This window comes from Hippocampus zosterae, chromosome 12 (assembly GCF_025434085.1).
Source record: "Hippocampus zosterae strain Florida chromosome 12, ASM2543408v3, whole genome shotgun sequence".
Taxonomy (NCBI): domain Eukaryota; kingdom Metazoa; phylum Chordata; class Actinopteri; order Syngnathiformes; family Syngnathidae; genus Hippocampus; species Hippocampus zosterae.
The window spans coordinates 558865-580816 of record NC_067462.1 but is presented as its reverse complement, the minus strand read 5'-3'; the positions used below and the strand labels follow the sequence as shown (position 1 = coordinate 580816).

General features: G+C 56.9%; 3 protein-coding genes across 4 annotated transcripts; 1 reads left to right on the top strand and 2 right to left on the bottom strand.

Moving 5' to 3' along the window:
- Positions 1 to 105: 105 nt before the first annotated feature.
- On the bottom strand, positions 106 to 7485 carry pde1a (phosphodiesterase 1A, calmodulin-dependent). 2 transcript variants are annotated; one of them, XM_052082008.1, is made up of 16 exons: positions 6492 to 7485; positions 4493 to 4519; positions 4090 to 4206; positions 3591 to 3773; positions 3112 to 3178; positions 2674 to 2790; positions 2387 to 2527; positions 2206 to 2306; positions 2018 to 2143; positions 1847 to 1948; positions 1632 to 1752; positions 1472 to 1553; positions 1189 to 1309; positions 919 to 1109; positions 706 to 846; positions 106 to 596 (listed from the first exon to the last, which is right to left on the bottom strand). In XM_052082008.1, exons 1-16 carry the CDS (start codon positions 7061 to 7063, stop codon positions 550 to 552), a joined length of 2256 nt encoding a protein of 751 aa, XP_051937968.1. In that variant the 5' UTR covers positions 7064 to 7485; the 3' UTR covers positions 106 to 549. The 2 variants fall into 2 exon arrangements, with proteins under 2 accessions (XP_051937968.1, XP_051937969.1); XM_052082009.1 differs by lacking the exon at positions 4493 to 4519 and having other exon boundaries at positions 6492 to 7484.
- Positions 7486 to 9188: 1703 nt separating this feature from the next.
- frzb (frizzled related protein) lies at positions 9189 to 14025 on the top strand. Its single transcript, XM_052082046.1, has 8 exons — positions 9189 to 9569; positions 11830 to 12078; positions 12424 to 12459; positions 12541 to 12600; positions 12695 to 12760; positions 13021 to 13225; positions 13299 to 13362; positions 13445 to 14025. Exons 1-8 carry the CDS (start codon positions 9365 to 9367, stop codon positions 13502 to 13504), a joined length of 945 nt encoding a protein of 314 aa, XP_051938006.1. The 5' UTR covers positions 9189 to 9364; the 3' UTR covers positions 13505 to 14025.
- Positions 14026 to 15368: 1343 nt separating this feature from the next.
- dnajc10 (DnaJ (Hsp40) homolog, subfamily C, member 10) lies at positions 15369 to 21799 on the bottom strand. The gene is made up of 25 exons (XM_052082007.1): positions 21652 to 21799; positions 21005 to 21246; positions 20727 to 20889; positions 20608 to 20658; positions 20362 to 20444; positions 20159 to 20290; positions 19994 to 20087; positions 19837 to 19914; positions 19720 to 19763; positions 19563 to 19628; positions 19400 to 19465; positions 19241 to 19330; positions 18431 to 18541; positions 18237 to 18351; positions 17971 to 18098; positions 17620 to 17736; positions 17409 to 17510; positions 17281 to 17341; positions 17111 to 17205; positions 16809 to 16942; positions 16682 to 16735; positions 16416 to 16563; positions 16206 to 16331; positions 16024 to 16128; positions 15369 to 15625 (listed from the first exon to the last, which is right to left on the bottom strand). Exons 2-25 carry the CDS (start codon positions 21230 to 21232, stop codon positions 15614 to 15616), a joined length of 2403 nt encoding a protein of 800 aa, XP_051937967.1. The 5' UTR covers positions 21233 to 21246; positions 21652 to 21799; the 3' UTR covers positions 15369 to 15613.
- Positions 21800 to 21952: the final 153 nt, after the last annotated feature.

The following is a 21952-nucleotide window of genomic DNA, read 5'->3' as shown; positions in this document are numbered from 1 at the left end:
TTTCGTGTGAGCACGAGAATGCGTGCGCGCCGTCTCCAAGTTAGTGTACCTAAATGAAGTGTCAGTGTGTGTGTGTGTATATGAGTGACATCACATCTTTGCGAGTCCGTTGCAAATGTTTATTAGACCTTCTGGGCCACAACCACACCCAAAAAGCTAACAATAATGCCACACGCGCGCACACGCACATACACTGCTCCCTTCATCGGCAAAGTGTTTTGAGAGGGTTGCCTTGGCGATGCGGTGATTGACAAAGATCCAAACAACACACACACACACGCCTCTGTCACACTCATGCCAAGCTATCTAGATAGCTAGCTTGATGGGCGCCAATTGAAACGCTTGGTGAATGTTGGACGTGTTCCACGACTCACTTCCGGTCCAACGCATTGTTTGGCGTGTTTGCACATGAAGTTGCGGTGGCGTGATGCCTTCAAAGTCAGTTGTAAAGAAAAGTTCCAAAGGCCTTTGCCAAGACCCCTGAGGGACGCCTTACAATCTGCCACCGTGGCGACAGGTTTATCGTCAGAGTTCACGTCGGATGTCCCGTTAGGCGTTTTCAGGCACTTCCTGGTCCTCCTCTCCCGGCGCCGCCCCTAAGACAGTCATCATAGCATCTTGCGCGTGTATCTGTGCAGGTGCGCGTGTGTGTGTCTCAATTTGGAGGTTGAAGTGTGCGTATTCATCTGTACACGTGTGCTCTACCGTTCCATCTGGAGTGGTCCTCGGGCGAGTCGTGGCTTTCATCGGGCGGGCAGCCAGCCGAGCCCTGGGATGGGTCGGTCGTGCAGTGTCGGCTCTTGGACTCCACCCGGTCCTCGTCGTCTTGCTTCTTATTGGCCAATTCTGCCCATCATACACAAAGACACTTTCCAATCGTACGTGTGTGTGTGTGTGTGTGGGTGCGCGTGCACATACCACGCACGGAGAGTTCCTTCCATCTGTCCTTGTTGCCGTTGATGACGTCGCTCAGGTGCTTCCTGAGAGCGGCCAGGTCAATGGCGGTCAAGGAGAAGTCCGTCTGTCCGTCATCACCGTCGCCGAGGCGAGCGCCGCCGCCGCCGCGTCTCTGGACCGACTCCACGGTGACCGAGCCGCTTCCCGTCAGGCTGGACAAACGGACACGTCGGGGGTCAACGGCCGCGATGCATCCGGGCAATCTGGGTCCATCGCGCGAGGAGGCGACACCTGAAGCGCCGGTTTCCCGTCTCCCGGGCCTTCCTCTCCTCGTCGATGAGGGGGCCCATCACCTTCTCCGCCGTGTCCACCAGGACGCTGAACGTCGGCTCCACGATGAAGTCGATGAAACCTGCCAATCAAACAGTGGCTCCATCGTCTCCCGAAGGTCCCGCTAGCACGGCGCAAACATCCATCCGTCCCTTTTCCCATCCGCTTTATCCGGAGCCCATCCCGGCCGTCTTTGGGCAATCGGCGGGGGACAGACGCCCTGGGGCGGTTGCCGGCTTCTTACCGATCTGCGACTGCGCGATCATGGTGGCCTGCCGGTCACAAAGAGGAGAAAAAGGAAGGCCCAGCTCCACTTCTTTGTCTCCCTGTGACACAAAACACGCATTCAGCCATTAGCCATGGACTTTTTTTTTTTTTTGGCGCGTGCCTTGTGGTACGTGTACCTGTCGGAAGAACTCCTCCATGAGACTATGCGTCCAGCGGTAGTGCAGCGGCCACCTTTTGGCGGGGTGGCTAATGTCAGCGGCGTGCAGCATCAGAGACAGAACCTTCACCTTGTCCACACTGGAGACACACACGCACGCACGCATCACGAGGACGGCGACGCCAACGGACAAAGAGTGCTCTCGGAGGATGACGAGCGCGAGTGCGGGCGGACCTGTGCGACTGCGCCAGGGTGTTCCTCATGCTCTTGATCTGCTGGAAGTGACACGACATGTCCGTGGCCATCACCATCTCGATCACCAGGGCCCGAAGCTCCCTGCGGGGCAGTCAGCGCTCAAGACGGGCCACCCGGCCGTGGAGCGGAGCGCGCGTCTCCGCTTCCTACCTCCAGTCGTCCTTGTTGAGGTTGACCAGGATGTTGGTGTCGTCCTCCGCCATCAGCCTGTAGGCGGCGCTCACGTGGTGGTTCTCCAGGACCGAGCGATCGTTGTACAGGATGGCCACCTCCGACCTGATGGCGGGCACGCGTCAGGTGGGGCCACCGCCCGAGCGCGCAAAGGCGGCCTCTCCTACCTGGCGTGGATGTGGAAATTGTTGGTGGTTCCCGTGTGCTCAAAGTCGTGAACGGCCGCGGCGAAAACCATGGCCAGGATTTCCAGCTCGCTCAGCCAGTGCTACGCGGGAGACGACAATTTTACCCCCCGCGGAGGCGGGAAGCGCAGACGAGACGGCGTCAGTCGCCGCGCGGCCTCACCATGGTTCCGGTGTGCAGCATGAGGAAGTGCGCCGTCTGCGTGACGTCGGCGGCGTGGACCAGGTTGTGGTAGGGGTTCTTGTGCTTGCTGTAGCCGTTCTCCAGAGCCTCCACAAACTGCACCAGCGCCGGCAGCGGGATCTCAAGCGCGCAAAGACGAAATGCCAAAGTCAAGCTCGGCGCCAAAGGCGGCACATGCGTTCACAAAGCGGACAAAGCCCCCAAGTCGGGGGGAGGCCGGTCAGAAGGGAAGGTCCGTCGCCATGACAACATGAAGACGCGCGTACCCTGAACCTGTTGATGAGGTCATAGCGCGTCAGGAGCTCGTAGACCAGAAACTTGAGAGCGTGCTCGCCCGTGCCCTCATGCAGCGCAAACACGTCAAAGGACCACTGGTCCACCTTCTACAAAGCACAACCACAAACAAAAAGAAGGTCAGAAAGGTCAACGCACGAGTACTCGTCACGGCGATCATAAAATGTGCCCGGCGGACGGCAGAGCCTTGGCGCCGCTCGCAAATCGCAATCGTGGAGGAAACGCCAATGCTCAAGATTCATACATCTGCTTTTGTCACGTTATCTCATGAAGACACGCTTTGATCCGGTGACTTGATGCATAAAGAAAAGACATTCTCAGCGTTTGCAGTCAGCGACGTCATCGGCTTGGGCGACACCACTTCCTGTTGAAAGAACCGCAGCCATCAAGGCGCAATTCAGTTTTGTTACCTTGAGAGCTGCGAGAGCCGTGGGCGGGTACGTCAGGCCGGCCATGTTGGACGTCCGGCGGTACATCCTGACGTGTCGCACGCACACACACACACACACACACACACGTACGCACACATAAGAGTGCTGCGAGGCCCCCGTCCTCCTCCGGCAGAAACGGATTGTCGGTTGCCACGACAACCGCGCTCCAAACACAGTGGCCATTTCACGGGTCATTAAGCGCACTGCCGCACACCCGCCCGTCAATGCCGCCAAACTCCCCGCCGGCCTCATGGAAATCATGGAAGGTGACGCTCAGAAGAGTTTTTCAAATCCAATTTGGGAGGGCGAGCTGTCAGCGGGGAAGTTACGTTCGATTGCGGTTTGGCCACGTTTTTTGCTGCTCTCATGTTCCTTATTTTGTTTGGATTTCATTTCAGCTTTCATCCACGTCAATGATTCCATTCCCCCCGGTTGAAAGGTCGAAAAGGGCCGCTTACCTCTCGACAAAGATGCCGGCCTGCACGGCGTGGACGATGCTCCTGAAGCGGGGCTTCTCCTCGGGCCGGCGCTTGGCCACGCCCATCTTGCGGCTGAAGGTGCACGCCAGCCAGTCGCGGACCTCCCTGGGAACCGACTCGGCCGGCAGCTCGCTCAGATCGTCCTCGGGGTCCAGCAGACGTCTGCCGGCGAGACGGAGCATGAGAGCGCCGCTTCACCAGCGCCTCCGAGAGCATTTCCGGATTTTTTGGGGGTCGCGCCCGAGTGTTGCGTCTTCAATTTGAAGAAGGCGAGAGCGATTCGTTGCCGCGTGAGAGTCTGAAACCAAGTGTTGCAGTTGCGCGACCGCGTTTCAAGAAGAGTTGTGAGTAGCCTGGGTAAAAATGTTTCACTTGTGACGCGATTCCTTTCTTTTACGTTCGCCTGTTTGAGTTGTGCGCGTGAAAGTGAATCCAGCGGCAAATGTGTTTCCCCGTGAGCGCGCGGGCCCCTTCTGACTTGGTCTCGTCGGCGTAGACGGCGTCCAGCAGGGCGGCGGCCATCCGCAGGTTCCCGCGCAGCTCGGCAAGGTCCGGCGCGCCGCCGCCGTCCAGCGCCGCCATCGCCGCTTTCAGCCTGGAAAGAAAACGGCAAAGAAAGTCGTTCATTTGTTGCCACGGCAACCGAAGCGCACAATGTCAACTGAGCTACGCTAAGTGAACGTTTAATGTGCAATGTCGTTTTTGGCATGTTCGGAGCGCTCGACTTTTGAGGAGGAAAGGCGTCGTGGCGACCAAACGGCATGGAATGCGTTTTAGTATCCATGGCAACAGGATGGAGACATTTCTTGGGGTCAAAGTGGTCGTGTCTGGACTGGGAGCCATCATTTGTAAGCGCATGAGCGCTCGTGCGCCGGTCTTACCTCTGTGACGTGTTTTTGTATTTCTGCCTGCAAAGAAGAACAAAAGAAAGGTTGCGCGTCATGACTGGATACGGACGGCTCCAAAGTAAGCAACCACCATGTGCGCGACACGCCGGCACACGAAAACAAGGCAAAGCGCCGCAAAAGCAGGATGTTTGAAAGAAACACTCCGCTGCGCTTTTCTCTCCGGGTCGCTCGGCGTGCTGCATTGGGGTGTGCGATCGCGTCGTCGTCATGGAAACAGAGGCCCGCAATGTACCGCGCGCGCACCGACATTCTTCAAAACAAATGGGACCCCGGACACGCATTTTTTAGCCTTAGGATATCATGCTCGTAACATGTTAGCGTGTTCCATGAGAGGCTTGTAACACGGAACATTAGGATCATATTGGCGGCACGAATCAAGACGGCCTCACGTTAGCGTGTGACGTGGTAGTATCCTGATAGTTAGCATATTAGCGGCATGAATCAAGATAGCATGGTGTGAGCGCGCGTGGCGTTAAAGCGTCGCGAGAGGTAACATCATGTTAGCGTGTGACATGACAGTACAACACGAGAGTAGCGCAAAACGCGTCCATCCGGAGCGAGCGCCTAGCCTGACAGTTAGCATCACGTTAGAATGTAGCGTGAGAGCTAGCATGAGCTTCCACTCTGCCATATTTGTGACTGGACCTCCTTGCTACGTCGACCTTCCGCGCTAGCTGATTTGTCAGTGTCCACTCTCGTTGACCTTATCTGTGCACGCGGTCGACCACATTGCTTGCTCTACCTGACCTGCTGTCCCACCTTCTTTCCATTTCAACCCCGGCACGCTACCTTCTCTGCTCCTTCAATGATCTCTCGTCCTACCTCATCTGCTGGGCTCTCCCTAATTTCACACTCGGCACGACTTTTTCTGCCGCTCTACCCGATTTGTTCATTCGCTCTTTGACCTTTGGTTTCCGAGTTTGACCTCTTGTTTGGACAATCTCACAAAAGTGAATGTGGACACATTCAGCGTCAGCTGTTGTTGCGCATCTTTTAAGATTTGACGATGGCGTGTCTAAATATATCGCTGGACTGACAGTTGAACCACCCCCGCCCCCCCCCCCACACACACACACACAAATGTACCTTCTGCGGCACATTTGCAATAAAAAGAATGTGAGAGACACAAATGTGTCTCCCTCACTGTTTGTTTGTCACACGTCGATGTGAGCCTGCACGTGTGCGTGACAAGACTTGGCACGTGGACGGCGTCAAGCCTCCTTCAGCCTGTTGCATTTATTTGTTTGTTGAATGACAAATAGAGAGGACAAGATGGCCGCCGCACGGCAGGTGCGCCAAACAAGACGTGGCCGTCGCCAGCCATGATGATGATGATGGTGGTGGTGACGGTGCCCTCACGCGGCGGGGGGGACCGCCGGGGCTCTTGGGCCCCAGACGCGGCTAAACGGCCACCGGCCGACGGGGAAGGAGGCGGGGTCTCAACGCAAGGTGAGGCGCCCGGCGCTCGCCGGAACGGAGGGGAGTGGGACTAGCCGCCCCACAACCCTCCCTAAACAAGAATCGGGCGAGGGCCTGGTGTGAACGTCGTATCGGGTGTGGGACCGCCCGCTAACAGGCGACGGAAGCAAAGGCCTCGAAACGTTGCGGGTGGGCAATGAGCTCCACAACCGCCGCCGCACCTCATCTGCCTCGGGGCGGCGCCACTCGGCACTCGCGGGCGACCTCGGGTGGCGCTTTCCCGCCGACTCAACCCGACCTTCGGAGTGGCCCTCCCGCCTCGCCGGGCTTTCCACCCGGCCCGTCTCGGCCTTTGCGACCTCACGGAAAGGCTCTTGGGTTTTCGATGTTCTAAGTTGGCCGTCTATGGAGCCGCCGCTCTCGATGGCGTTGTACGCATCCGGCGCTTTTCGCTGGTAGCGCGTAGCGTGTGACGCGCTCGCTTCCCGGTCGCCACGGCAACGATGCAGCATGCCGCGGCGGCGCTGGTCCCGCTCCCGCCGTTTATACTTACATTCCTCTGAGGCGATTGAGAACTTGACTGCTGTGGTTTTGCTCCAGAGAGTCGGCAAAGTCCTCCTGCTCCTGGTCCCGCGGCAGCTCCCCCACGTGTCGCTCCTCTTCCCGCGAGCAATCGCCCGTTTGTTGGTGCGCGGCGTTCTCCCGCTCCCGCCGCACCTCCTCGGCGTGAGCCTCCACGCCGTCAGCCAGCCGCAGCCCCTCCTCTTGCGGCTGTGGAGCCTCCTCCAGCGCCATCTCCTCCACGGCTTGCTCTCGCCGTTGCCGCAGAGCCTCTTGGTCGTCCTCCGGCGCGCCGTTCTCCCGTTGGTCCTCTAGCCGCGCCTCCTCAGGTGCACCCACCTGCTCCGTCTCCTCTTCCCGCTCCCGCGGCTCCGGCGTCCGCATCACGTGTTGCGCTTCCTGATGGTGCACCTCCCCGGGTTGACGCTCCTCTTCGTCTTCCCCAGCCTGCTGTGCCTGTTCCGGTCGCGCCTCCTCCTCTTCAATTTCCATCGCCTGTGCCGGTTGCGCCGCCGCCTCCTCCGCCAGGGCTATCGGGGCCTCCTCTTGGCCGTGGGTGTTCATGTGGGCGTGGAGGAGGCCAGGACGCAAGGTCCAAAGTTCCTGGTCTTCCTGTTCGGGGATGGACAGATCTCCGCGACGATGACGAGGAGTCGACGGGTGCAGAGAAAGGTGGAGGGAAATCGGGAGCTGCGAACTTCTGGACACTCCGGAGCATCGGATTCCTCGTCCAGGACTGTCGCTGTGGCAACGCAGGCAGGAAGCGAAAGAGAGAGAGAGGGAGGGAGGGAGAGAGAGGGCGGTGGCGGCGCAGCACGTTAGCTGGCGTTACCGTGGCAACGCCAAAGCGGCCGCTTACTAAGACTGATGGAATCCTGCAGTCAGCCGGCGCACTTCTCCTTTCCCTCCTTCTTTCTTCCGTCCGTCATCGCCGCTTTCGGCCGTCCTCCGCCTCCTATTCTCCACGCGCCCGCCAGCCCCCCCCCCTCCTTTTCTCCTGACTTTCCCGTGTCCTCGCCTGCCCCCTTTCTTTCCTCCTTTGCTCTGTCGCTCGCAAGCTTCTTCTTGGCGTCTCTCGCCTGTCCTTCCCGCTCTCAAACGCCGTCTCTCCTTCCATGTCTCCTTCTTTTGTCGCCCTCCGCTCCTCCTCTTTGCTTTCCATCCTCTTTTTTTTATTCTCTTGAGACGACGACACGGCGGAGGCGCGGCCGCGTCTTCCCGTCAGCCGGAGAAGGTCACCTGCCGGGGCCGTGAGGTCACGCGCACAAGGACACTTTGCCAAGAAAGCGCACGTGGAGCTCAACGGCGAAGACAAAGTGAGAAGAAGAAGAAAAACAGGGAGCAAACCATGGCGGGCGAGAAGCGCCCCCACTTGCGCCTCGTTGCTGGCGGGACGTTGAGAATTTCAGGTGGGAACAATTCAAGTCAGAGGGCGACGTTTTCGGAGGTACCAAACGTATCAAAGATGAAAATAGTTCACGCACCCCAAAAATCTTCTGGTGTAAAATGGATCAACGAGACGGGCCAATTTTGAAAATGGAACAGTTGAAAACCATCGCAAGAGTTTGCCTTTGACGCCCACTGCTGGTCCAACGGGAGCACAGACCCAAGAGCATCCCCCCCCCCCCTCCCCATCGGATTGCTGTTTTTGAACCAACATGGTTTTTCCGTTGAGATTTTTGACATCCTGATGATGATGAGGAAGAGAAAGGCCATGGGGGGGTGGCTGGGCGGGTGCTGAAATGAAATGCATTTCATTTCATTTGCCTCAAAGGTGATGCGGCTGAATCGAATCGGCGCACTCGTCTTAATATGATGGAATGAGAATGACGAGCGACAAATGACAACTGGATTCAAGGCGCGGTCACGGGAGGCCCGCGGGGACGGCGAGTGACCACCAGAGGACGCCAGCCACTCCCGCAAAGGCGGGCCTGGCCGCACGGCCATGTGGCGCACGTGTGCGCCAACATGCGTGCGAGCGCAGCTGGCCTTCTATTGATGTTGGAAAGGATCGCGCTCCTTTCCGAGAACTTTTCAGTGCGGGGGAAAAGGACGGCAAGGCGTTTTTTTCCCCTTCTCTTTTGGCCTTCAAAGGGGACTTTTGGCACGCGCGTGCTCAGCATGCTCGTCGTCTACTCGATGCGCTTCACGGGAGCGATGACTTTCGGGGAGGAGAACAGAAATGCGCTAAAGCCCTCGTGAGGCATGGCGGGATGAAGGGAGGATCGCAGGAGGAAAAAGTGCTGACGGGCTCCCTTCTGCGTGTTGACACATGAGTCAGAAAAGCCGCCGTGCCTGCGTGCGTGCGCGCTGGCAGCCGGTCAAGTCAAACACGAGGAGCTCGCGCTGCAACATCTGACAAGCATTACTGCTATCACCCCCACCGCCACTTTCCACTTTGCAGCGTCATCCCACTTGGTCGGAGGACGAAGGGGGCGGAGGACTTGATGCGGCCAGCGCCAAGGTGGCGAGAGAAATAAGGTGAGGCCGAGGAAAGTTGGACGGGGGAAGGAAGAAGAGCGCCTGGCAGTTGAGAGTCTCGGAGGTGGCCAAAAGCGAGGAGGGGTGGGGGCGTGGGGGACCTGCCGGGAGGAAGGCCTGAGCCGAGCCTCAGCAGAGGTGACAGTTGGCAGGAAAGGGAAGGGAAGGAACGTGTGTGTGTGTGGGGGGGTGAGTTGTACAGAAGAGAAAGTGTGCAAGGGGGAGGGAGGAGAGCAAGAAGCGCGCCCCTCCCCTGGCCCTCTCCTCCCCTCGCCGGCCGCCTCGCAGTCAGAAGGACAGGCAGCGGATCGCCGAGCACAGCGGCCGCTCCCGACAAACTCCGGCAGAAGCCAGCGGCCAGTCCCGAGTCGCGGCGATCCGGCAATGAGGCAGTGGGGAGCCTTGGTGGCGGCGCTGGCCGCCTGCTGCGCGCTGGCTCCGCCCCGGGCGGCGGCGGCGGCCTGCGAGCCCGTGCGCATCCCGCTGTGCCGCTCCATGCCCTGGAACATGACCAAGATGCCCAACCATCTGCACCACAGCACGCAGGACAACGCCGTGCTGGCCATCGAACAGTTCGAGGGACTGCTCGGTCAGTACGCCGCGCCGTTTCGCGCCGCGCCGCACGCTCCTCCGCCGCTTTCAAAGTCGTCACGGCCGTTGTTTGCCTCGGCCTTTCCATCGCTTTTTTTGGAAGGCCAAACAAGTTCCGGGAAGCTTGCGGGGACATTTGCTAGGACGTGCTTCCAGGTGTGCCGCAATGAGCTATCGGTGACACCTGGTGGTCCCGAGCGGCACTGCCAATCGAGAAAAAAAAAAAACCGAGTCAGTGAGCGTTGCCAAAAAAAAGAGAGGAAAAAGTCCATTTTGAGAGTGGCGTGTCCAGTTCCACCGTGTGCGCCCAAAATGAGTGCCTTTCCTTCCTCCTCATTTTCTTCATCTGCATTTCACTCCTCCTTGCCACCTTCCTTGCCACCTTCCTTGCTTCTTTCTTGGTCGTCATTTGACTTGCGTGTCATCTAAAATTGCCGCTTTGGTTTCCCTCCACGCTTTCATTTCGTCAAGTCTTCCTCGGCGTCTTCATTTTTTGTTTTGGTCAGCTCTCGGTTTTGGTCCGACGGACCTCGTCGTTCGGACGCATCCGCGTTCAAGTCGAAGAGCAACAAAGCAAAACTGCTGCAGCCCTTTTCACGGGATGCCCAAAGGACACCCGAGGCAAAACAGATGACAATACGGCCCCCAAAACAGGACAACCACAAAGACGGGGGCCGCGTTTCCCTCGGCGGCATGGACCTGCGGCCATGATGGATCCTGGCCAGAGTCCAAGCTTTCAAACTCTAAAGAACATTTGGGCGAGGGAGAGTTGGCAGCCAAAACAAGCAACGCCTTTGGGGGGTGTAAGCCCCAATCTAATCCCCCCCCCCCTGCCCCCCAGGTTATCTGAGCCTTTGTTGACTCTTCCTGGTGGGCATGTCTGTTCTCTTGACACTCTGCATCTACACACTCGCGGGGTCTCAGGCTTGCTCTCGGCATCTTGCGCGGATCCTTTTCAGTCCTGCGGTTTTCTCGATTATTCTGTCGTCTGGTCTTTGTTTTGGGGTGGGGGCTTCCTCGTCGTCGTCTTTTCTCATTTCGACCATCCGAGGCAAGGGTGAGCACAGGTCTCCCGACGGCGCCCCAACGCCCTTTCCATGACGTTGGAGGCCTGGCACGCCACTTGAGCGCTTGGCCTTTGTTTTTAGCTCCAGGAGAAGCCTGGAACGCTTCATCGACAACAGCTTGATCGGATTCACTCACATGACGTGAACACGAAGAGCGCATGTGCAACTGTGCCTTTGTGCTTGTCCCCATCATTTTTCTTCTTCCTAGCCCCAATCCTGCTGCTGTCGACTGGAAATTTCCCCAGTGTGGGACAACTCAAGGATATCTTATCTTATCAGAACAGCGAGTTACTGGCATTACTTGATTGGTGGCTTTTGGGCAAGGTTTTTTTTGGGGGGGGCAGCCCAGTGATCCAGTGGTCCAGTTAACCTCACAGTGCAGAGGTAGTGGGTTCAATTCCATCTGCGGCCTCCCTGCGTGGAGTTTGCATGTTCTCACCGTGCCAGGGTGGCTTTTCTCCGGGTGCTCCGGCGGTTTGGGCTGGAAGGTTGGCTTTCGAGCGCCTCACGGTGGGGTGAAAACAGCAAGCGAGCCCAAGAGAGCAGTTTGTTTTTTTACCATTCCTCCTTTTTGTCCTGCCGACACATCTCTCAGCCCAGTCACGCGGCGTCAGATCGGCGATACGTGCGACCAAAGCATTCAACGTTGCGTCAGACGCTATCACACGCTTGGCCGCTTTTGTGCGCGCGATTAGCTCAGTTGCTGGCCGGCACGTTGGCCACATTCCTGCTCTGCGCAAACATCTTGGACTCTTTACTCTGGTTGACTTGGACTTTGGTTTGGGGAAACATTTTCAAGGGCTTCGCTTCCAGGGTCACAGTCCCACCCCCACACCGTGTATTACCCGCTGGCATTTAGGACCATTTCCAGAGCGTTTTGTTGGCGGCCAGATGTCCACTTGCGGCCACTTTGCTTTTTGTTTTTGCCATTTCAAAGCCAAGCCTCTTGCTCTTTTGCCCCTACAAAAAGTCTCTTTTGACTTTCTTTGTTCGGGTAATCTGTGTTGCTTTCCCCCAAAAACAGCCGTTTCAAAGCAAAAAGCAGAGCAAGCAAAACGGTGACTCGGGCGCATTGCTTTTTAACCTTGGTGACATCTCAAATGACAAAGCCAATTGTGAGAAAGGCCTTTCGATGGCCACACGAGCGTTTGGGACGGCGCGGGCAACGTGTGTGGCGGTTACCTCCCGCAGGGACGGGCTGCAGCGTGGACCTGCTGTTCTTCCTGTGCGCCATGTACGCGCCCATCTGCACCATCGACTTCCAGCACGAGCCCATCAAGCCGTGCAAGGCGGTGTGCGAGCGCGCCCGGCGCGGATGCGAGCCCGTCATGAGGCGCTACAACCACAGCTGGCCCGACAGCCTCCAGTGCGGCGAGCTGCCCCTCTACGACCGCGGCGTCTGCATCTCGCCCGAGGCCATCGTCAAGGCCGACGCCGCCGGTACGACACCCCTGCGCAAAACACATGAGGAAAGAGACGCAGCTTCAAATCCATCAACAATATTTGAAACAATGTCTAGGATAAAGAATTCCATTTTCACCCAAACCCCCAAAATTTAAAAACCACCTTCCACCACCCTGCAAAAAAAAAAATAATAATAATTTTTTTTCTCAGTTAAAATGTGAAAAACAAAGATTGAAATTTTGACCTGGCCCCAAAATCTTTTTTTTTTTTTTTCCACGCAAGGTAACATTCACATTTCATTGCTGAAACTCCAAATGGAAATAAAGTATCAAATAATGAGTCCCATTGAGCCGTGCCCCCCTCCCTTTGGTGTCTTTGCAGATCCGTCCTCCCAGGACCCGGCTCGCTGCAACCCAGGTCATCCCCCCCCAAAAAGCCCAAAAGGCTCATTTTGCCAGCCGGGCAGCCCGCAAAACGGATTTCTCCTTTGATTGACAGAGTCCAGTCCGGACTTCCCCTTGGACGCAGGCAACCTTCACTGCAGAGGAGACGTCGTCGGTAAAGCGGCGCTCGCGGAAGGCCCAGCCACCGAGCGCCACTGAGCGCCGCCGCCGCTAACGCACGCTCTCCGTGTCTCTTGGCGCGCTTGTAGATCGCTGCAAATGTAAGAGCGTCAAGATGGGCTTGAAGACCTACCTGAAGAACAACTACAATTACGGTGAGTGGATTTTGACGAGACGCCATTTTGACCGAGAGCGGTTAGGAACGGTCGACGCATCGGAAGGCCGTCATCGGGTGCGGAAAGGCCGCACCTAGAACCAAGCGCAAGGCTTTGGGATGTGATCGCACGCGCTTTCGTTTGATTTTGTGCAGAGTACATGTGGCAATATGGCCGCCTGGACAGTTTTCTTCCACCCTTTGGCTGTGGAAGGCGTCTTTTAACCTGCGCGTGTGTTGGGTTATTGGTTATTCGCGCAGTGATTCGTGCCCGCGTGCGCGAGGTGCGCACGCGGGGCATGGAGCCCACGGCGGTGGTGGAGGTTCGCGAGGTCCTCAAGTCTTCGCTGGTGCACATCCCCAGAGAGACGCAGACCCTTCACTACTCGTCCTCGTGCCAATGTCCGCCCGTCACCGCCGGAGACGAGTACCTCATCATGGGATACGAGAACGAGGAGACGTCCAGGTAGGCGCGCGGCGGCGGCGGCGGCGCCTTTAGCCGGGCGCCGGCGAGCGGCTGACCCCGACCTACGTCGCAGGTTGCTGCTGATCGACGGCTCCATCGCGCAGAAGTGGAAGGACAAGATGGGACGCAAAGTCAAGGTCAGGAGATATTTTCAAAGAGCTCAAAGCGCAGCGAAGCGTTTCATCCACATCCGGCCATCGACGTCTTTTCTGTGTGCAGCGTTGGGATCAGATCCTGCAGGGAAAAGCCCGAGCAGCTCATCGCAGGAGTCGCCACTGAGATGGGACCGAGCGGGCGTGCGCGTGCGTGTGCGTGTGCTGTGTATAATTGCACTATCACAGGTAGCACAATGTACTTCCTTATCTTTTGCACATTCGGTGTGTGTGTGTGTGTGTGTGAGAGAAAGTATACTTGTGTGTGCTGTCTGCTAAGGTTTGCTCGCGTGTGTGTGTGTGTTTGTGCGCGCGAGAGGCTTCTCACCAGGGATCTGGCCTTCCATTTTGTCCGTTTTCCCGCCATAAAGGGAATTTCTGCGCCTTTTCACTCCCGTCCGTCCGTCCATGACTTGTTGTCCTCGTGCTGAGAAGCAAAGAAAAGGGCCAAAAGGCAGAGCACGTTCAACGAGTGCATTCGGTCCACGCTCATCCTCGCAACATCAACGATATCAGCCAACAACAATAGCCGACTTTTCACTTTTTTCATTGCGCTGCTCTCGATTTGATTCGGTATGGCATGTGACGACGGGGTTCCTTTGGAAGAACCGAAAACGACTAAAAATAATAAAAAAGCTGGTTTTTAAACTCTACTTTGTTTCTCTAAAACATGACATTTCCTCTATCGTGAGTATTGACCCACGAAAGCGTGAAAAGATAGCCGTGTGCCGTTTTGTTTTGACACAGCGCGCTACAGACACAGTTCCAAGGGAGCTCGTTGGAGATCCCAATTTAAACCCGAAATGTTAAACAGATGGCCAAGAAGAACTGAGAAAAAAAAAACATTCTCTTTTGTGTGTGGGCGGAAAGTGGAAGACTCACCCAAAAGCATAAGCCCACTACCAGTAAAGACAAACAAAAAGTTTGAGTTGAACCCAACACATTTCAAACACACATTGTGTGTGTGCGTGCGTGTGTGTATGGGCCCAAGTCCAACGGTTCCTACCTCCTTCACTTTCCACTGTTTTCTCAGCTGCGTTTTGGCCTCGCAATGGAAGAGAAGTTTTTTTTCTCTGGGGAGTTCCAGCCGTGCCGCCTCCTCATCGTGCTCCTGCTCGTCCGCGTGTCCATTTCACATCAACACACACACACAAAAGCCGCCTGGCACCCGAGAAGAAGGCCCGGGCCGTCCCTGCTGCTCGCAAGCTTCTATCGAGGCACTCAAGCAGGATATTGCCCGAAGCACAATTAACCACGAACCCCCCCCCCCAACAAATTTCTTCATGGTGGACATCCGGTTCCACAACGTCGTGTTTGGGCACTTATCGAGAGCTAGCGTAACAGTCACGTGGAGTTTTCGAAGTGGCACGACGACTTGGGTTGTTTTTTTGTTTTTTTTTAAACGGCAGCAGACAACGTGAACCGAGCTTCAGGTTGTCGTTCGCCAAGTCAACAACCGGGAGCCGACTTTGAAAAGTCGAATCAAGGCAACCGGAGCCTTCTTGGCTAGTTGACGGCAAATCGCCTTTGATCAAAATGGCGTCTTCCCTTCTAAACAGAGGTGCAAAGTGGCTCGATTCGTCCCTCGGAGGATGTGGACCAAAAGGCTGCGCTTAGCCACACGTAACGCCTCAAAACCTCCCCTTCTGCTTCGGGATTTACGGACGGCATTTATAGTTCGACTTCCTTTACCCACCTTGTCACAGTCACAGGGCGAGGACGCAAGCACAAAGGCAGTTGAAATAAATCAATGGAAAAAGCTGTGGCCAAACGTAGCGGTCAGGTTGCTCCCACGGTTTCACGCGTGTCGATTCGAGTCTTTTCACAGCGGCAGCGACACCTGCTGCTCACACGCGTTTAGGACTTCAAAGCGATGATGGAAAACAAAGAAAAAAAACATACGAATCAAAACAAGTTGACTTCCCCGACATGTTTGGACGCTTTTGTCACTGCTCGGTGACATCATGACTGAGCCCAGATGACGACACGACTATTTAGGAATATTTTGCTTTTATTTGTGTACATTCAGGATTTGTGTGTGTATGTGTGTGTGTAACAGTGTCTCCTACTAGTTTTATCTCACAGAGTAAATACCAACCACAGAGACGTCCATGTTTAAAAAAAAAAAGAAAAAGCAAAATGAAGAGATAAGAAGGCAGAGAAGTTGCTGATGCCAAGAGTCCAGTGTGTCTTCTTGTGCCTCGGTAGTGTTTGTGGCTCCACCCGATCCCATTCGTCAGAGTTCATCCTGAGGGGACAAAATCCGAGTCACACTCACATTTGGGAGTGTTTTGACACCCCCAATCAGTTGTGACATGATTTCAAGCGGATGCCACCAAATACTTGTCGGAGAAAAGGTTGCCGTGTCTTAATAGGTTCCAAAGTGCGGCTTGCATTCACTGTGGAGCGCGTCCTCGCGGCGGTTGTCGTCACGTCTCGGCCGGGTGACCGCAACGCACCCGACTTTGGACGCCGTCTTTTCCGTTGCCGGTCCCGGTCTTTGGAACGAACGCTCGGCCGGCGAGCCCCCTCCCCGCCCATCTCCAAAACTCCTTTTTGCTTTCTCCGGCTTTTGACTCGGCGTGCTTTTTTTTACTCCATGCACAGCACTCGGCTGTTTCCAAGCGCTCGCGTCGAGTAACCCACCTTCCTGTCGCGCAAGCGTCCCGACGAGCGCCGTAGTCTCTGTCTGATGACGTCCGCAATCACGTTTGCATCTCGGCTGTCGATGTTCTCGCCGCCGTTTGGGCGCTGTCGACACATATCCCGCGGTTCATTTGCGTGGCCGCCTTTGTGCGCGTGTGTGCGTGCGGCGGGCGTGTCCTCACCCTGTTGCCATTCCGGTCGGCTTCGTAGAGGCGTACCGTGGGGTAGGTGGCGATTCCGGCCGATTGGCAGGTCTGACCGTGAGCCTGGCAGTCAATCTTACCGGCCCGGACTTCCCCCTTAAGGACCTGAAGATCACATCGGCGACGAGAGCGCGGCCGCATTTATATGGGGGCCGGGGCAGCGGATAAAGAGGAAGATGCCAGTCTCACCCGAGCCAAAACCTCAAAGTCGGGGGCAAAGCGCTGGCAGGGTCCGCACCACGGGGCATAGAAGTCCACCACCCAGGGGTCGTGACCCTCCAGCAGCAGAGAGCGGAAGGAGCTCGGCGTCAGATCCAGCGACGCTCGGGGCAACGCGCTGCGCGTCAACAGACATCAACGTTGAAATTCATGGAGTTGATCGGGCAAATAAAAATAAAAAAACAAGTTTGAGATGACAAAAGGATTCCAAAGGAATCATTTGGACGCGAGCCTACCTGAGCGCCCACGTTCGCAGCGTGTGCGCGTCTCTTTGCCAGCCGTTGTAAGTCCTACGCAAAAACACGACAACGTCACGCGGCGCCGGCGCCAGCGAGCGAGGCGTGTGCGACCGAAGCGCATTACGTGTGGCGGTAGCCCGTCCTGCCGCCGGCCGAGTACAGGCGGATTTCGGGGTAGGAGCGCACGTTTTGGCCTTGGCAAAAGGACTGGAAGCGCTGGCAGTCCACCGAACCCACCAGAACCTGGCCCGACAACATCTGCGCGCACACGACACACAATGTCAAGCAACACTGCAAAGTCCAAGTGCATATGTGCCGGAGCGCGGGTTTCCAAGTACTTGTGTGTGTACCACGGGATGGTGTTTATACGTATGTGTGTTTTTCCGCAGCATGTCTGCATGTGCGTGCAGGAAAAGTGTGCGTTACCCGCGCCATGCGCCTCCATTCGGGCAGCAGAGCCTGACACGGGCCGCACCAGGGTGCGTAAAAATCGATGGCCCACATTTCACCTTGGCCCAAACCTGAAAGACAAGCACGAGTGAGGCCAGGACGCCGCGAAGCCGACGAGACGACGGATGAGGCGGCGTGGCGCTCGCCTGTCACTTTCTCCGCAAAACTGGAGGGGTCCAGAACCACCACGGACGGGTTGACCAGGTCCTGCGGGCACGCGGGCGAGCATGAGCGACATCTGGAGACGGACGGGAAGGGACGGGGGGGGTCGCACCTGCACAAACTCCAGGATGCCGTCGGCCGACTGTTGTCCTTCGTACTCGTGAACGGAGGAGCCGTTGAAGATGACGGTGGTGGGGTACGCTTCGATGTTGTACTGGCCACCGCGAAGGCCACGTCGACCATCCATCCAAAGAAATACCAAAACGTCAAAGGCGCACAATTGCCATTGTTGGTCATTGGACTTGAATTGTTGCATTTCTCACCGTGGAGCAGAGGTCCAGGTGGACGGTGCAGTCCAAGGTGCCGAACCTGACGCGTCCCGCCAGCCGGATGGACGCTTTCCTCAACTCGGGAAGCAGAGCTCGACACGGCGGGCACCACTGGCGCGCCGCCGCAACAAGGGCACAAGCACAGAGCGTTGGACAAATCCTCCATTGCCCCCGTCGCACGGACATATGCTTTCCCGTTACTTTGGCGCTCGAGCACCAAGACCAAAAACTAGATGACGGGCCGGATTCGATCGCAATGGTCTCCTAGCGGGCAACGTTTCATCCAATTGCGCCACTGCATTTTTTACTTTTTTCCCGCTCGCCCGCCGTTCCACGAAGACTCACGGGGGCAAAGAAGTCCACCAGCCAGGGCTCCTTCCGGTCGGAGGGGAAGTTGTCGGGCCTCAGAGTGGTGACGTGAGCCCGCACGCTGTCCCGGGCGAAAGCCACGATGTTGTAGATGGCGTCCTTGCCTGCGGGGGAGGAGCGTGACCGGCGTGAAAGGAACGGCGGAGAAACCGACTCTTCCAAATCTCTTCCAATCGCCCCAAATGCTGCAATTCCAGCCTTTACGTGGCAGATTGGCGTTTGGCTCGGTCACGCCCACTGACCGTGATGGATCTCAAAGTCGTGGACTCCCAGGCCTTTGAAGACGGCCACGCAGGCTTTGTGGACGTACATGGACCGACACAGCTGAGAGTCCACAAGGCAGTCCAGCCGGCCCACCTGAAAACAAAGGCAGCCAACGCGTCACGCGTCACACTCGCCGGCTGACGACGTGGCAAAGACAAAGGTGGAGCGCCACCTGGATGTGGTCATCGCGCAGGAAGGCCCGCAGTTTCTTGTACTCGTCCGCGCCTGGGCCGCGCTCTCCGAACGTGAACGAGATCAACCAGCGATGGCGGGCCAACTTCAGCTGGGGACAGCAAGTCGCTTTGTCACGTCGAGCGGGACTGCGGACCACCGACGCTCGATGCCTATCGAGCCAACGGAGCGCTCCCCGCACTGAAATTTCTTGGTACTCAGTACCGGCGACTACTCCCGAGTACAGGGGCGGAAGCAGAAAATATTGTGGAGGGCCGGGCCAAAAGTTAGAAATAGAAAATAAAGAAGATAGCACAATGTCTTTGTATGCCAGGAATAATGCAACATTCTCCTCCACCATCACATCCTCAAGGATGTGTACCGAGCCCCCTGTTGTTCACGCTCTACACATTTGACCGCTCTCCGACTCTTATTAGCGGTCCAGTTTGCGGAACGTTTTGAACATAACAATCAAAACATTCTAGGAAATGTTCATTTAGTCGAGCCGCAAGCAATTCACCGCGAGCGTGGAAATTGCCAGAATCGGACCGAGTAAGAATCGCTTCCTTGTTTTTCAAAGTCTCGTAGATGTGAGTCTTTCCGACTCCAGGCGTCTCCTGAATCTTTCGTACTTTGTTACCCGAACCGAACTAAATGAATGGAATCAAACCTTAAGTGCGCCCCGATCTCCGGCCCGCGGGCCGTAGTTTGCCCACCCCCGCCCAAGTATGTACTTGTATCGGTTTAAAGTGGTCTGGGAGCATCCCGAGCGGCTTCAATTTGCCGAGCGTCCAAAGGCGTCGGTATTTACGTGGAAGTTGTCGGCCGTGAGCAGCTCCAAGTCGGGCAGGTGCCGCAGGACCCGAGCGTAGATCTCCCTGCTGTCCAGAGAGCTCAACCACTGCCAGCGCAAAAGACGCGTCAGTCGCACGTGCGCTCGTGCTAACGCGCTCGCTAAGGTCACGCTTACCAGCACGTCGCCTTCCCGATCCGCCGCGCTTCCCGGCGGGAACAGAGCGGTCGCTCCGCCGGTGACCTGCCGGCGGCAAACAAGTGTTTTCATTCGGGCTGCTCAATAGAGGGGGTGGGGGGGGGGGGGGGGGGTTCAAGGGTGTGTGTGCGCTGCGTTTCACCTGGAAACTCTGGCAGAGCTGCGGCTGCGCGCTGCAGTCCATCCATCCGACCCTCACCAGGCCGTCCTACGCAAACACGCACGAGCGGTTTTCGGCATTTGTCATATGGGCATCGACAATGGCATTCGGCTCGTCCCAAGGGATCGCAAATCCTCACCAGCATGGACGCCAGCTTCTGTCGGGTCCTGCGCTCCAAACAATCTGGCGGAGGCGCCTCTCGTCAGTAACACTCAAGTAACGGTCAGCGCAGCGCGCGTGGGCGGACGCCGCTTACCTCCCGTGTCAGCGCAGAAGGTGATGAGCCAGCCCAGGCCTCGCGCAAAGGCGCCCTCCATCTCTTTGAACACGTCGCCTAGCAACGACAGCGGAGCGCCGCCGTCAAAACGACGGCTCGACGGCGGGGCCCGCGCCGCCTCGGGCGGCTCGCTCACCTTGCCGCAGCTGCGTGACGCCCGTCTTGACGAAGCGCATGCTGAAGGTCACCAGATGGTCTTTGGCGCGCTCGCCGTGGAACTTCTCGGCTTTCTGACGGACGACGCCAAAGATGCCCCGTGAGGGCAAAAGGAGGACGGAAAAGCGAGCGCGGCGGCGCCGACCTGTCCGGCTGAGAAGATGTAGAGGCTGGGGTAGCTGTTGATGCCTTTGCGCCGACACAAGTGGTGGTTGTCGCCGCAGTTGACCGCGCCGATGCGGATGATGCCATCCATCTCCCTGGCAAACTCCCGCCACTGACGCGCACAAAACATGACTTTTCGGGTTGCGTACGCGTGCGCGCTAGCGTGTCGGCTATCGGCGTTACCGTGGGAGCGAGCTGGTGACAGTGTGAACACCGCGGGGAGTAAAAGTTGATGAACCAGATCTCTCCGGAATTCACCGCCGCCTCTGAAAGCCGCGCACAAACGGCGCAATCATCAAACGCAAGTCTGAAGAGTCAACCGCGGCGATGCCTCACGCTCATTATTTCTGATGAGTCTTTGTTTTTTCCGCGCGACCCTCCGTAGCCACGGGAATAGTTTGCGCCCGTGCCGTCGGGCTTCTCTCTTACCAAAGTCTCCGGTGTCCAGCGTGATGATCTCCGAGTCGTCGTCGTAGATGCCTGACCAAAAGATTTCACACGTGAGGAGGATCGTTTGGAGTGTGTCGGGCGAGCCGACGGAGACTCACCAAAGTCGTAACGGTAGTAGTTCCAGCTCTCGTAGCGGCCCCCTCCGGCCTGGTCCAGCCCCTTCTCGCCGTACTTGTCGTACTTCTTGCGCAGGTCCTCGTCCTTCAGGACCTCGTAGGCTCGGTTGACCTGTAGGAACTTCTCGTGGCTGCTCGCGTCTCCCTGCCGACATTTCGGAGAGCCGGATGTTTTCGAGCGAGCCCCCTCATCGCGCCGGCGCCGAAGCGACCCGACTAGTCGCTTCGGGGGTTAGTGAACGGGGGTGCGTGTATCTCACGGGATTCTTGTCGGGGTGAATGGTGAGAGCCAGTTTCTTGAAGGCTTGGCGGATCTGGCGGGTGGTGGCGTCCCTGCCCACCCCCAGCAGCTCGTAGTAGTCCCGGCCCGCCGCCCCCACCGAGTCCGGCGACAGGGCGGCGCAGAGGAGGAGGAGCAGCAGCAACAGCGGCGGCGCTCCAAGGGCGCCGACGGGTGTTCTCGGAGCCCGCGTCCCCTGTCCGGCCATCGCGCACGCTGGAGCTAGACACAAAGAGCAGATGGGAGTGAGTGCGGACCATCCTCCTCCTATGGCAATGCGGCAGCAGGCACACCGAGCTCGGAGAGAGGCCACACTTTATTTGCCTTTGATGACACCGGTGAACTTTCTCACAAAGCAGTTTTCAATGTGGAATATTAGAACGTACTGAAAGCCGATTTCCCGGCGACTAAGCGACAAGAAAAAGGAAGAAACTCCAGCTCGCTAAACGTATTTGGGGGCTACTGTGTTGCCTTTAAAATGAACAAGAGTCCATAAAGTGGGCGAACAGCAAAGCGCCTAATTGAGCTGACGTATTAGCTTCGCGGCTCCGGAGGGAAAGGAAGTGTTCTTGTAATTCACCGGCGAGACTTTTGACACCAATTCACCGAATGTGTAGGCATGTTTACCGAAGTTGGAGGTTTAACGCTGCTGAGGTGTTTCAAACTCAAAAAGTGAAAACGTCGCCCGGGAAGCTGCGAAGAATGAAGGGTTTACCGGACATCCGGATGTCGCCGGTATCAAGTTTAGTGACCACGCGCTTCTCTTTCCGTTCAACGAGTTTCAGAATAAAAGCCAAGAGTTTACCGAGAGCATAGATAACCAGCAGATCAACGTATAAGTGCGTCACCTTTTTTTTACATTTACTAAGAAACGCTTACCTTCTGGCTTCCGAGTTTCATTTCTAAGTGGCTTTTATTTGTTGCACTT